The following is a 15,321-nucleotide window of genomic DNA, read 5'->3' on the forward strand; positions in this document are numbered from 1 at the left end:
CTTTTATAGACAGAGCACCTGTCCAATCCAGGGATGGGTGCTCTGTCTATCAAAGTGCCCGGACAAGGGGGAGGGGCTATACATGACGAGGCGCGGCAGGGGAACATACAGCTATTCAAATGAAAGCTGTATTGTTCCCCGCGCGGTTTAACTAGGCGGCGGCAGGGGGGGGAGGTCTTGGCTTTCTTTTTGAGGACTGCACTGCTCTGCCCCCTCGCCACCCCCTCTCGCTCTGAAAAAAAGTATCGGGTGTAGCATCTTGAGCATTTGCGAGAGTTCAAGTACTCGTGCAAATGCTCAGTATCGGTCCCGATATCGATACTAGTATCTAGTAACTATCTAACTATGTAACCCAACTTCACTTGAAAAATCAAGCCTTCTCTGTCCAGTTTAAAAATGTGTCATAAGGCATTAGATGTTAACAATAAAAAAAGCAGAGAAGATTAATATTGGCAAAAGTTTATTAATCTGAAATTAAACAGCGGTGATAACTTAATTCCCAAAATATTGTGCGTATGTTTTTTCCCCAATTTGTTTGGTATTGCCATGGATGGAAAAATTAGCAGTCTTAGGATTTCCCATTTACTGTTTCATATTCAGTGTTCTTCAGAGCCATCTCCTCAGCATATTTGGTCACCTCATCTTCATGATCAGTTCTGATGAAGAAAAAATATTAAATTAAAAATGTATTCCTAAAAACATCATCACAGTGATAAAGGACAACTGGAGTACATTGCAGAGACCCTCAAAACTGCAAATTTTAACGTGTGGCTTTTTTTTGCATAGTTACAGTGGTCTACCTTGGACCAATGCTAATATGCATACGCCATACCTTTGGGATCCATGTGGAAGTGGATAATCACTGTAGTAGTCACTGGGTGCCATGCCAAGCAGCTCCCTGGCTACATAGTGAACACAAGGGGTTGCCACCATTTACAGACTGTGTTGCACTTCTCTCAGAATATGCAATGCATTCTCTGACTGGGTGGTGGAGATTATGACGCTATAGCCCCACCTTTGCACTTTGCCTAATCAGAGAATGCCACCCTGTAGGCTTAAGGAAAGAAACCCATCGATCCCCAATCCATGATAAGCAGCATGGATAGAGAAATGTAAGGCGCCGGCTATTATATTCAGTAGCCACTGCTCTAATCCCTGCTAAATACCTGAACAGTGTTTGTATCTCATTGAATGCAAGCACTGTTCAGCTGAGAATGTTTGGACTAACTTCTCTAAAAAAATATTGCCAGCTTAAAGCGGAGGTTCACCCTAAAAACAAGTATATACCATTCCATCCAGCATACTGCCGACATGTACAGTATGCTGTTTTTAATTTTTTTTTCACTATACATACCGCCGTATAACTATTTCCCCCCCGGCTTCCGGGTAGTGGATCCTGCGGGAGTGGGCGTTCCTATTCAGAGACTAAGTGATTGACGTAATGACAAAAGCTTCCCTCCGGCGCATAATGCACGTCACCAGTTTCCGAAAGAAGCCGAACGTCGGTGCGCAGGCGCCGTATAGAGCCGATTCGCAGTTCGGCTTCTTTCGGAAACTGGTGACGCGCTTATGCGCCGGTGGGAAGCTTTTGTCATCACGTCAATCACTTAGTCTGAATAGGAACGCCCACTCCCGCGGGATCCACTACCCGGAAGCCAGGGGGGAAAATAGCTATACAGCAGTGGGTATAGCGGAAAAAAAAACCTGCATACATGTACATGTCGGCAGTATGCTGGATGGAATGGTATATACTTGTTTTTAGGGTGAACCTTCGCTTAAAGGCAATTTGAATGGTACCACTAACAAACAAAAAATACTTGTGACAGTGCTGCCTGCCCCACACTCTGTCTGTTCTCTTTTCAGTCCAGTTGCTTTTTCAACAACTGCCTTTCCATATGTGACATGTAAAAATGACAGAAAATGCATTAGTTTTTATTAGGGATGAGCTGTACATAACTGGGTACAGTTATGGGTTGGGTAGGCAAGCTACTGAAATTTGGGTGCCCAATCCTAACCCCATTGAAGTCAATAGAAGCTGAATGGTAAAAAGTAGCAATGGCCATTTTCTAGGCTAAAGATAAATATTTGAAAAAATTCAGTGTGGTGGGGACTGTGGAGTTGTAATTTTAATAATGTTTAACCACTTCCTGCCCGCTGTCAAATGACGGAGGGGCAGTGCGGCTCTCGTTCTGGGACAACATCCCACACTTGTGTGTCCATGGGGGGCACGCAGTGCGGCGATCGCAGCCACACCGTGTTGCTAGGGAGAGGCAAAAAACCCAACTGTGAGGACCCCTGCGGTTCCATTAACATTTCTGCACAGTGCAGGACATCCCAATTGATACAGAATTATGTAAACCTTTCACTTTAACTATAGAGATAGTATAGAGCAAACACTTTAAAAAAAATCAACAGACCATCTGCACCTAAATCCCTCAGAATATAAGGATTAGGAGTGTTTCCCATAACGGGATGTGGTATGGGATTTTTGATGATGCATGATGGATAACTGTAGTGATTTATATGAGATTTTTGATCAAACCCAAAGCATCTGAGTCACAAAAATAGATATTTTAATAGAAAAATTGGAAACATTTATTGTTACAATTTATAGAATAAATATATTTAACAAATACTAAAAACAGTCATAAATGAGTAGAAAAAGTACTGTACATGCAATAAGCTGCAAATAGTCTTCTTCATGCCACTCGTGTTGGTGGTTCAACTAGTTTCACCCTATAAGGGCTTCTTCAGGAACCCACGATGGGTGGTAGTCTATATAGATGAAAAGCTTTCCCCTGTTCAGACACAAGCCTGAAGCAGCCTGAGCAATAAATTATATTATATATTATTATATATTATTATATATTATTTTCACAATAAAGTATCACGTTGACAAAGTTTCATAGAACATGTAACACATATACATAGTGATAAAGCTTTAACATCATATTGAGCTTTTTTTTTTAAATAAATAGAAAATAATAAATTAATGAGAAAATGACAATTTAGCCATCAATCACTATATTGTTAATGCGTTGTATATATCATTATATAATTTTTTTAAATATTTCTTATCTATTTACCCCTTTTTCTTTCTTTTTATTCTTTTTGTCTCCACTTTTGCCCTGCAGTGTTGTTAGATCAGCATATTGCTCAAGCACAACCATTCAGTGGTAATGCCCCTTTTGCGCATGGACAACTGATATGCCTATATCCCATTCCCAGTACTTACCAATGGTTTAACTTCAATCAGTACCAGCAAGTGAGTTTCAATACGCCGCCCTATCAAACCGCCGCCATTTGCGATTCGCTTGCTATTGTTTACCCCTCAATTTTTCATCTATTTATTTTTCAACTTCAGTTGATCTTCTCTCTCTCTTATTAGGTCTGCATATGGGAGCCTATCTCCTTACTGGTATATCATTGGTGTAGCGCAGTATATCCCGCCTGTTGGGATTTTTTCCATCCAGGGAATTGTGCTTCCATGGTCGCTTCCATCTGGTCCCCCGCACTGTTCATTTGAGGTATGGGTTAATTCCTAGTCCACACTAGCCGCATAAACTCTATCCATCTATATACAACGCATTAACAATATAGTGATTGATGGCTAAATTGTCATTTTCTCATTAATTTATTATGTTCTATTTATTTAAAAAAAAAAGCTCAATATGATGTTAAAGCTTTATGTATATGTATATGTGTTACATGTTCTATGAAACTTTGTCAACGTGATACTTTATTGTGAACTTTTCATCTATATAGACTACCACCCATCGTGGGTTCCTGAAGAAGCCCTTATAGGGCGAAACTAGTTAAACCACCAACACGAGTGGCATGAAGAAGACTATTTGCAGCTTATTGCATATACAGTACTTTTTCTACTCATTTCTGACTGTTTTTAGTATTTGTTAAATATATTTATTCCTTTAAATTGTAACAATAAATGTTTCCTATTTTTCTATTAAAATATCTATTTTTGTGACTCAGATGCTTTGGGTTTGATCAAAAATCTCATATAAATCACTACAGTTATCCATCATGCATCATCAAAAATCCCATACCACATCCCGTTATGGGAAACACTCCTAATCCTTTCACTTTAACTATTCAAGACAAAGTAACACATTCTCTTTATAACCCCCCTACTCTGCTATCAATGCATACCTTCTCAGTGCTCCCTCACTAGGTAAAAAGCCTTGTCTGTCTATGCTGACGCTAAAACGGTGTAAAGAACCTCCTCCATCCACATATGGCAGTGCAAGGGCCTGAACAGAAATAAAGGTAACACCGAGCCACAATGTAAGATATATACTGATCCAACCTGGGCAGTCCAACATTAAGCTGTCTCACGTATAAATCCTCCATTCTGACACTCCAGTATTACAGCATAATCCTCCAGTGGGCCACCCTGACCCTGCTACTTCTTTAATAAGGAGGCAAAAGCAATGAGAGTAATCTACTCTGCCAAAAGGGTCAGCGCTCACGTCCAAAAGATTGCTCTATATTGTGATAATTGTTATCAACTAGGAAAGTTTGCATTTCCTTTAGCCAGGCTATGAATAAATGTAATTTAAGCTCCAGCAAAATGGATGAATGAAATTACAACTGAAAACCTGACAAGGTTTAGGAGAGTAATATGAGGCTTCCAACCGGATGGTTAACAATTACAACTTTCAGTGAAGGTCGCAGTAAGAACTCATATTAGCATGAAAAGATGACAAAATTGAGGACTGAGATAACAGATTGGCTGATGTCATACTCGTCTATACCCCTTTAGTAAATCAGCCTCAATGGATATGGTTTACTGTATGTTGTCAACTTTAAAGGCTGTATTTCCTGTATTTCTGATAACTTGCATCTTAGGACCGGTACACACGAGCAAACATGTACGATGAAACCGGTCCGTCGGACCGTTTTCACCGTACATGCCTGCCAGAGAGCTTCTGTACGATGGTTGTACTAACCATCGTACAGAAGTCCGCGCGTAAACAATACGCGGGGCGTGTCCGCGTCGTCGCCGCGACGATGACGTGGAGACGTGGGCGGGCCTGCCATTTAAAGGCTTCCATGCATGCGTCGAAGTCATTCGACGCATGCGAGGGACGGCGGGCGCTCGGACATGTACGGTAGGTCTGTACTGACGACCGTACATGTCCGAGCGGGCAGGATTCCAGCGGACGGTTTTAAAACACGTCCAGGAATATTTGCCCGCTGGGAAAAGGCCCGGCGGGCAAATGTTTGCTGGAATTCGGCCCGCTCGCGCCTACACACGACCGAACATGTATGCTGAAACTGGCCCGCGGACCAGTTTCAGCATACATGTTTGGTCGTGTGTACGGGGCCTTACAGTATCTGTTACATTCCCTTTTCATTTAGACATCTTCAGACTGTGATGGACAGAAATAGAATGGCCTAAACTAAAAGAATAACAGTACTGGGATACCAACCTTTCCACCTCCTGAATGGTCTCAGGGAGAGGCACACCAAGTGTCTCTGGAAGAAAAGCAGCTATAACTCCAGAGAGAATAGGACACAGGCTAAATATAATGAGGGGGAGATGGTAATAATAATCTGCAGTCATCTGAACAAGTGGAGCAACAATTCCTCCCAAGCGTGCCATCATAGTTCCTAAGCCCATGCCAGTCTGCCTGAAACAGAAATCATAAACCATCAGTTGGGCAAAATCACTAAACTAGGTCTTTCCTCCCACTCAGTATCTTACCTGATGACGGTTGGGTATAATTCACCTGTGAATAAGTACACGCAGTTAAATGAAGCTGCCAAACATCCTTTCCCAAACACAACCATTACCATTCTTGCAACGTGATAGTCTGGAAGACACAAATGAACATGAAAGTTTTACTGCAACCATCCTTAACACAATGAAAAGTACATATGGGTGTCTGTTCTAATAAAACCTCATATTTTTGGGGTTATGGGGGGGACTGAAAATGATCATATCCCACCTACAAATGCAAATCAGTAATTAAAAGGGCTCAGGAGGACCTTGCTGTACTATCTATCTGATGTTAGCACAGCGATCTCCCCGCTGAGCTTTTGTGTTTCGAAAGGGGGACTGCCCCCCCTCGCCAGAACACACCAGTCAGCCCTCGCAGCAATTGGCTGCAAGCTCTAATCAGATGTCTATCGGCAGATGTTTTTTTGGCATGTCCCTTTGACAGAAGCCAGACGTTCATCTGGCTTCTATCAGACAGGCTGCCGTACACAGTGCTCGAATGATGGCCTGCATCTGTTGAACTGGTCGATATTTGGCCAGTGTGTACCAGGCTTTACTCTACAATATTGAATTTTTAAGGTATGTCATGAGGCAGCCAAACTGTCAAAAAAACACACGGTTCATTCGTAAAAATGTTAAAACAATATCAATGGATCCTCATGGATCCGAAACATACAAAACTTGCTTAAAATTATAATATTGTCAGTACATAACAACATTCAAGGACAGGGACAGGACCAGGACACCTCAACAACAAGTAAAATAGTAAAAAAAATGGAAAAAGAGGCTGTTATGTCCTTATGAGATAAGGCACCTCATCCCAAGAATAGATATTGAAAAGAACAAGGGAATGGGGATTATCACGGTGCCAAAGTGACTCAATACAAAATATTATAAAAGTAGAAACTTTTATTACATAGGAATAGAACACTTTTACAGTTATTAGGTCTCATAAAGATTAAAAATGGAGCATGTTACAATTGACAGCAGGTCAAGTCTTCCCTACTAGTTTCTCCAAGACTTTGGCTTCAGGGGAGTGGGATGTGACCGATATATATAGCTCTACAATAGAAAAAGAACATTAATTTAGAAATCACAATATCAGTATACAGTATCCAACATAGAGTGCATTATAAGATGGTTGGGTGACATGGCACCATAGTCCGATCAGCAGACCCCCCACACCCCTCCATCACATCATGTGATGGAAATCAACCGCCACCCCCTGATGGCAAACACCAAACCTACCCTATAACTTCCACAAGGCGGAGTCGAGGTAATGCAGCCTCCAGAGACGCCGAGCCACACTCCACTCAATAAAAGCTCATATTTATTAGAGCTCAATGGGCTACATAGCCTCAATACGTAACAAAAAGAAAACACATAGACTTCTATACAAAGAAGGGGCACTGTAATGATCAGAGAAGTTGAAATCAATCTATAATGGGATAATTGGAATGATAAATTAAACTTTGGACTGGAATAAAATAACCAGTATATAGTGACAGAAATTAATATAAAGTAATGTAGATTCAATCAATTTAATGGTTATTAACTTATACTTGAAAAACGGTGTGCTGAGCAAATGAGTTTCAGAGTACTGGTCAGTGGACAGTTCTAGATAGCAAAGTAGCCAAGACTCACTGAGTATTAATACATGAGAAGCTTAAGTAAGAAGATACAGAGAAAAAGCCAAGTTCAGAAGTGAACAATGGGAATCAGTGATTAAAGCAATCCCCCATTCAAGGATACCGTACCTTTAAGCACAAAGATCTGAAATAGCAGCGCCCCAGAAAGCCAGCACAATGTGGCTGGCGAGGTCTCCCTTTATAGCCCCCCACCCAGCTGGCGTGTGACGTCACCAGCCAGGAGTGGACGAATTGTGTGGTCGCTGCGCCTGTGCACAAACAGTTCCTAATGCCTACATTGCCCAAAATGCCCAGCGCAGCAACAATCGCATCATCGCAGCAATAGCCATGCGGCGCGTCATGAGGTAGGCAAGGCATGTGGAGGGCCCTCCAATGAAATCAGGGAGAAGATAATCCCTGCCACATTCACTGAGTGGGAGAATGACCAAAGTGGCTGATGGACAGGGAAAAGTTGGTGGATAAAAGGCGGCCGATGGGCGAGCCTAGTGTCAAAGACTGTAGGCCCTTGGGTGTCCATACAGCCACGGGCTGTGCTCGGATCGCCGCCCCTAGGAGAAACAAAACCGAGCCATGCACTTAATGGGGCACAGAGCGGGTGGAAAAGGAGGGGAAATGAGAATAGTGGATGGGGAGCCAAGGAAAACAAACCGGATAGAAAGAACATCACAATGAAAACATATACACATAAACATATACACATATACAATGAAAAATCCTTATTCTCTACGCAAAATACAGAACATTAAATATATATACATAAAAATTGGACAAATGCAATGTTAAACAGAATCAATGACCCGAACATATTGGGCCAGATTCACAGAAAAAGTACGCCGGAGTATCTGCTGATACTCCGGCGTACTTTCAAATTTGCCGCGTCGTATCTTTAGTTTGAATTCTCAAACCAAGATACGACGGCTTCTGGCTTCGATCCGACTTCGGATCGTAGGTGTAATACTTCGGCGCCCGCTGGGTGGAGTTCGCTTCGTTTTCCACGTCGGGTATGCTAATTAGCTGTTTACGGCGATCCACGAAGGTACGCGCGGTCGTCGCATTCTCTTACGTCGTCGCTAGTCGGCTTTTTTATTGAGTCACCTGTCTTGACTCATCCCTTTTTTTATAGTTTTTATTGGTCTCCCCTACTGCCCTCTGCAGCCACACTTCGGCAGTGTTAGCTTGGTTGTCTCTGGAGGCTGCATTACCTTGACTCCGCATTGTGGAAGTTATAGGGTAGGTTTGGTGTTTGCCATCAGCGGGTGGTGGTTAATTTCCATCACATGATGTGATGGGGGAGAGGTTTGGGGGGTCTGCTAATCGGACTATGGTGCCATGTCGCCCAACCATCTTACAATGCACTCTATGTTGGATACTGTATACTGATATTGGGCCATATTCTTAAACAAGTTACGTAGGCGTATCAACAGATACGCCTACGTAAGTCCCTTTCCTATGTTTAAGTGTATTCTCAAAATGAGATACACTTAAACATGCCTAAGATACACCAGCCTGCGCCGTTGTATCTTAGGCTGCAATATTTACGCTGACCGCTAGGTGGCAGTCAGCGTAGAATATGCAAATGACTACTCACGCCGATTCTCGAACGTACGCTTGCCCGCCGTAGTGTTTTAACGTCGTTTCCGTAAGCGATACGCGGCGTAAAGATAAAGATGCCCCCTAGGTGGCGTACTCAATGTTAAGTATGGCCGTCGATCCCGCGTCGAAATTTCAAAATTGAACGTCGTTTACGTAAGTCGTCCGTGAATGGCGCTGGACGCCATTTACGTTACAGTCAAAACAAATGACGTCCGTGAGACGTCATTTAGCGCGATGCAAGTCGGGTAATTTACCCGACGGAGCATGCGCATTACGATCGGCGCGGGAGCGCGCCTAATTTAAATGATCCACGCCCCCTGCCTGGATCATTTGAATTAGGATGGCTTACACGGGTGGACTTTACGCGATGCCGCCGCAAGTTCACAGGTAAGTGGTTTGGGAATCCGGCACTTGCCACTTAAACTTGCGGCGGCGTAACGTAAAGTACATACGTTCCGCCGCCTGAAATGTATCAGAATATGGCCCATTGTGATTTCTAAATTAATGTTCTTTTTCTATTGTAGAGATATATATATATATATATATATATATATATATATATATCGGTCACGTTCCACTCTCCTGATGAAGCCAAAGTCTTGGCGAAACTAGTAGGGAAGACTTGACCTGCTGACATTGTAACATGCTCAATTTTTAATTTTTATGAGACCTAATAACTGTAAAATTGTTCTATTCCTATTGTGACAGGAAGTCAGGTAAATCTGTGGGTGTTGTCACAGACGGGACATACATTTCTGCCTTGTTTAGACAATACACCAATTGTTATTAGGCGTCGGCTGCAAACGTAGCCAGAGAAGGTCTAAGGACGTTGGAAGACTTCAGCTGTTCAGAATGAGGCAATTAAAGCCTCTATAAGTAGTCCAGAGGATTACCACTAATTTGCTGCATGCTGAGGCTTTCTGAGTGAAAGAGAGCAGTAGCTGAAGGTCTTCTGAGGAGGTAAGGAGAGGATTGATTTTTCTGTGTGATAAAAATCAAAAGACTATTGTTTTTCTGCTGTATGACCAGCACTGTCTACCCAGCAGTAGGCTGTGCTAGACTCCCTAGATAGGTTCCTGTGTGGTGAAGATAGACGCACCAAGTGGCCAGGGTTTATTTTATGTTTGATTTTGTTTATGCTGTTTGGATGCTTGCACTTGTTTCCAGCAAGATGGATGAATAAACTAAAATCTTTGTTTTCAACCGTCTTCGACTGCCTGTCTGTATACATTCAGTGTGTGGTGAACCCATACAAGGGGTCACACACCCCGCTACCGAGCTAACCCCTTACACTATGTAATAAAAGTTGCTACTTTTATAATATTTTGTATTGAGACACTTTGGCACCGTGATAATCCCCATTACCTTGTTCTTTTCGAGTAAAATAGTAGTTTACAAGCTTTCATAGATCAAAGTTGAGATGTATAGCGGGGTGCACTTCATATGTTCACTGTCAACGAGTTTCCTGGCCAATGCTGCTTCCTCAGGACGGTGCAATTGTATTATAGTTTAATCACAAGTCAGTGCATTAATTGCACAAAAGTCTCCCAGGTGTACATAGGCGCAATAGAGTCCACAACACTCAACAACCACAAAAGAGAAACAGAGCCGACAGGACAATGACACCTCTCTGTTTATAGAAGGGAGAGGGGAGCCTAAAGCCCAGGTAGTTTATGTATTCTCTCTACCAAAACCACCTTATGAGTTACTGGAAACCATCCTCAAAATAGAGAAAAACTAAAAGCTAAATGTGTGTTAGGAGTTTACCATTCATTTTCAAAGACATCTCAATACATTAAAGCAACACACCTACCTTTTAGCACACCACAAGACATGATAACAAATTACCATGAATTGTGGTGCACTGCATTAATAATAATTGTATTGCATTGAACTTGCATTCCGGAGACTGTTTTGTAGTACATACATGGTTTGTTTTAGTTCTTTCACATTATCATAACGTTTTAGTGCTGTCCATCCCTTTATTCTTTATATGTATTTTCTCTGGTCTTTCATAATGGATCTTGTTAAGAGAAATGTCAGTCATGGCACAATTCCTTTTCAAACGGGATTGTGGAAGCACAAATATGAAAGCATTGATTTGTGAAAGGGCGATACATTCACTGTGCAGCTCCTTAGTGATGTGAGAGGCCAAACTTGAGGCCCCTTTTGTCAAGAAAGTTGACGATGGTAAGTTGCAGTTGTTGAAGTTGCTCTTTTATTTTTAAACCACTCTGCTGCCCCATGATTGCTATATAGATGGTTCCGCATGGCGGCAAAGTGTCACCAGCACAGTGGGATAATGCAAAAGATAAGAACATTCATTATTGCAGAATAAAACAAGAACAAGGTGCGCCAGACTGAGTGTAGTATTTAGGGATTCATTTAACAAGTCAAACAAGCCAAATGGATACTCGCAGAGGGATGATATCAGGCACATAAGCAGTAGTGTATTTAGATTTTGTGCTGTCCTAGGCCTGACTAAACTTGTGCACCCCCTATTTTAAATATGACCCACCCCTTCCTGTTAATGTCACACCCCTTACTGTTTAACACCCGCCCTACAATTTTTGAGTGGGGACACTAGTTCTGAGAGCCTGGAGGGGGGGCAATGGATTCCCTTAATTTTCTTAGATTTCCTCTCACTTCCTGTTTGGCTATGGGGCAGGAAATGAAGGGAAATCTCTGCAATGGCACAGGGATGGTTTAAAAAATAAACTGACAGGGGCTATAACCCTCCCTTACTCTATCCAAAATGAAAAAAAAAAAGTGTTGTCTATAGTTCTACTTAAAGCACAAATTTCTGATAATTTTATGGAGAGGACTAAGAAGATATAACAATGCCAATGGTGCAGCAGAAAACATATAGCACAGTGAGGAAGGTTTGTGGTCCATAATGATAGGGCAGTCAGAATTAGAAGCAGCCCCCCCCCACAGTTGCGGAATGCCAACCTCCTGCATACCGAAAGCAGTGCAGCTGCTTCATGAGGGGGCTAGACTAATGTGCCTCTCAGATCAGTCGCAAGCTGGCGGGGACTCTGTGCTGCCCTCCTGCAAAGTGCTGGCCTATTCCTGGGCCTTTTTTGGCCTAGGCCAGGATACAGCATTGCACATAAGTAGTAAAGGGTCCGGAGTCACTATGCGGTCCGTAATGCAGTCTGTGATGTGAGGAACTGTAAGGGGCTGTGTCCCAGCAGTAATGGTGGTAGGCCGCTAGAGGCTTCACCGCTGTTCCATCCTCTAGCGGCCTACCACCATTACTGCTGGGACACAGTCCCTTACAGTTCCTCACATCATGGACTGCATTACGGACCGCATAGTGACTCCAGACACTTTACTACTTATGTGCCTGATATCATCATCCCTTTGTGAGTAGCCATTTGGCTTGTTTGTCTTATTAAATGAATCCCCAAATACTACACTCAGTCTGGCGAACCTTGTTCTTGTTTTATTTTGTGCTTCCACTCCCAAGGCTGCTGCCGCCAGTGTATGCTGGAACTGACTATACCTGAACTTATTTTACCCCACACACTCCTTCCCCCCTATACTCACAGATTTTATGCACTTTTGGGACTTTTTAAATATTAATACAGACGTTACCTAGTTGGTTCTCGCACAATCTCTTCCTTTATTACTATTTATTATGGCAGACTAGGGATGAGCTTCGTGTTCGAGTCAAACCCATGTTCGACTCGAACATCGTATGTCGAATTACGAACGTTACGGGCCGTTCGCGCAAAATTCGAGTGGCGTGTCACGGCCCATAATTCACTGCGTCATCGCAGTGCATTGCTGGCTGATGATTGGCCAAGCATGCACTATGACCTGCATGCTTGGCCAATCACAGCTTGCAAAAAATGGAGAGCCATAATTGGCCAAAGCCAATTATGGCTCAGGGGGTTTAGTACACGCCCCACACTATAAAAGGCCGCCTGCAGGTCGGCCTTGTGTAGTGTGTTGCGGTGGTGGTTAGAGACAGAGAGAGAGAGAGAGAGAGAGAGAGAGAGTCATTTTTTCTAGGTAGATAGAGCAGGCAGGCTAGTCAGTTAAAGTTACAGTGTGTAGAGGATATATATGCATCCCAGGTGTTGTGTATATATATTTATACACTGTATAATTTAGCTAGATCAGCTCTTCCTAATTTACTGGCAGGCATGTGATTGTGCTAGCTGCAGTATTCTCACGTGGTGTACTGCATGTGTCCTCTGCAGTGTGCACCTAAAGCTACATGGTGTGTGTACTGCCTTTGTCCTCTGCAGATTGCACCTAAAGCTACTTGGTGTGTACTACCCGTGTCCTCTGCAGTTTGCACCTAAAGATATGTTGTGTGTACTGCCTGTATCCTCTGCAGTGTGCACCTAAAGCTACGTAGTGTGTACTGCCTGTGTCCTCTGCAGTGTGCACCTAAAGCTACGTGGTGTGTGCTGCCCGTGTCCTCTGCAGTTTGCACCTAAAGCTACTTGGTGTGTACTGCCCGTGTCCTCTGCAGTGTGCACCTAAAGCTACTTGGTGTGTGCTGCCCATGTCCTCTGCAGTTTGCACCTAAAGCTACTTGGTTTATACTGCATGTGTCATCTACAGATTGCACCTAAAGCTACGTAGTGTGTACTGCCTGTGTCCTCTGCAGTGTGCATCTAAAGCTACGTAGTGTGTACTGCCTGTGTGCTCTGTAGTGTGCACCTAAAGCTACGTGGTGTGTACTGCCCGTGTCTTCTACAGTTTGCACCTAAAGCTACTTGGTGTGTACTGCCTGTATCTTCTGCAGTTTGAACCTAAAGCTACTTGGTGTGTACTGCCCGTGTCCTCTGCAGTTTGTACCTAAAGCTACGTGGTGTGTACTGCCCGTGTCCTCTGCAGTTTGCACCTAAAGCTACATGGTGTGTACTGCCCGTGTCCTCTGCAGTTTGCACCTAAAGCTACGTAGTGTGTACTGCCTGTGTCCTCTGCAGTGTGCACCTAAAGCTACGTGGTGTGTACTGCCTTTGTCCTCTGCAGGCCATTAGTATGTCTGGAAGGACAACAAGGAGAGGCAGAGAGTCATGAGCCGATAAAAGAGGGCAAGCAGGCTCTGCGTCTAGAGGCAACAGTGCTGGTCATGGGCACGGTGCATCCTCATCAGCACGTGGCCGTGGGACACGCTCGTCCTTTTTTTCGGCAGCTGGCCGTGTTGAGCCGCAACATGACAAAGACTTGGTAGAGTGGATGACCAAGCCGCCCTGATCCTCCTAATCCTCTCTCACCCAGGCTCAGGGTACTTTGTCTGGCAAAGCAGCTGCCAAGGCGTCCTCTTCCCTCTGCTCAATGGCATCACTCACTCCTTCCCTAGCCTCACCATGTCCACCTGAGAAGTCCCCCGAACTGTTTGAACACCGTGTTGGGTACATGCTGAATGAGGATGCGCAGCGTCTTGAAAGCTCCGATGATGGTACACAGCTAGAGGAAGGCAGTAATGTGAGCCCAGAGAGAGGGGGTGCCCAAGAAGGACAGAAATCTGGCAGTCATGTTCCCCCAGCTGCAGCATTCTGCCAGGTTTTCTACACTGATGAGGAGGGAGGGGATGATGAGGTCACTGACTCTACGTGGGTGCCTGATAGGAGAGAGGAGGAGGAGGAGGCACAGGCACATCTCCAACGAGGCAGGATGCCCTCCAGGGGCCAGCTTAAGGGCAGCACACCGACTGCATCACAACGCAGAGCTACGCATGTGCAGGGCGCTGCTGTGTCTCAGCGTTATTCCAAAAGTTCTTTAGTGTGGGCCTTTTTTGAGACGAGTTCCTCAGATTGCACCATTGCTATTTGCAACATATGTCTCAAGCGTATCTCGCGTGGCCAAAACATCACCCGCTTGGGCACCACATGCTTGACCAGACATATGTTGACCTGCCATGCAGTTCGTTGGCAAGCGTACCTCAAAGACCCACACTAAAGAACAAAGCGGACCTCCCCTTGCCCCTCATCGGCTGGGATCTTCAACCCCACTATACCCTCAGTCCTCTCTGAAGCCTGCACTGATAGGACTGAAGGTGTAGAATTAGGTGTGTCACAGCCTAGTACAGCCTAGTACAGCCTAGCAATCTACTATCAGTACACCGATGGCAGATTGTACCAGGCAAATTTACCTGCCCCAGCTGCTACAGCGCCAAAAGAAGTTCTCTCCCAGTCATCCACATGCCCAGCGGTTGAATGCTAGCTTAGCTAAATTGCTAGCACTTCAACTGCTGCCTTTTCAGTTGGTAGATTCTGCCCCCTTCCAGCTCTCTACCGGCATGTGGAAGGCAATGTCCATTGCCTCGCTGGACAGGGCAGTCAGTGGTAAGGTGCATATTACCGCTGACTCATG

The 15,321-nt window shown here is 44.0% G+C and overlaps 1 protein-coding gene across 1 annotated transcript in view; it reads right to left on the reverse strand.

Annotated features, from left to right (window-relative positions):
• Positions 1-443: 443 nt before the first annotated feature.
• Positions 444-15,321, reverse strand: part of LOC120917387 (solute carrier family 22 member 6-B-like) — a 103,733-nt gene continuing 88,855 nt past the window's right edge. Inside the window, exons 8-10 of the mRNA XM_040328651.1 lie at positions 5,726-5,834; positions 5,451-5,651; positions 444-656 (exon numbers count right to left, since the gene is read on the reverse strand). Coding sequence (XP_040184585.1) covers positions 569-656; positions 5,451-5,651; positions 5,726-5,834 — 398 coding nt within the window. The 3' untranslated portion in view covers positions 444-568. The remainder of the gene's footprint in view (positions 657-5,450; positions 5,652-5,725; positions 5,835-15,321) is intronic.

Source organism: Rana temporaria, chromosome 11 (genome assembly GCF_905171775.1).
Source record: "Rana temporaria chromosome 11, aRanTem1.1, whole genome shotgun sequence".
In the NCBI taxonomy this organism is placed as follows: Eukaryota; Metazoa; Chordata; class Amphibia; order Anura; family Ranidae; genus Rana; species Rana temporaria.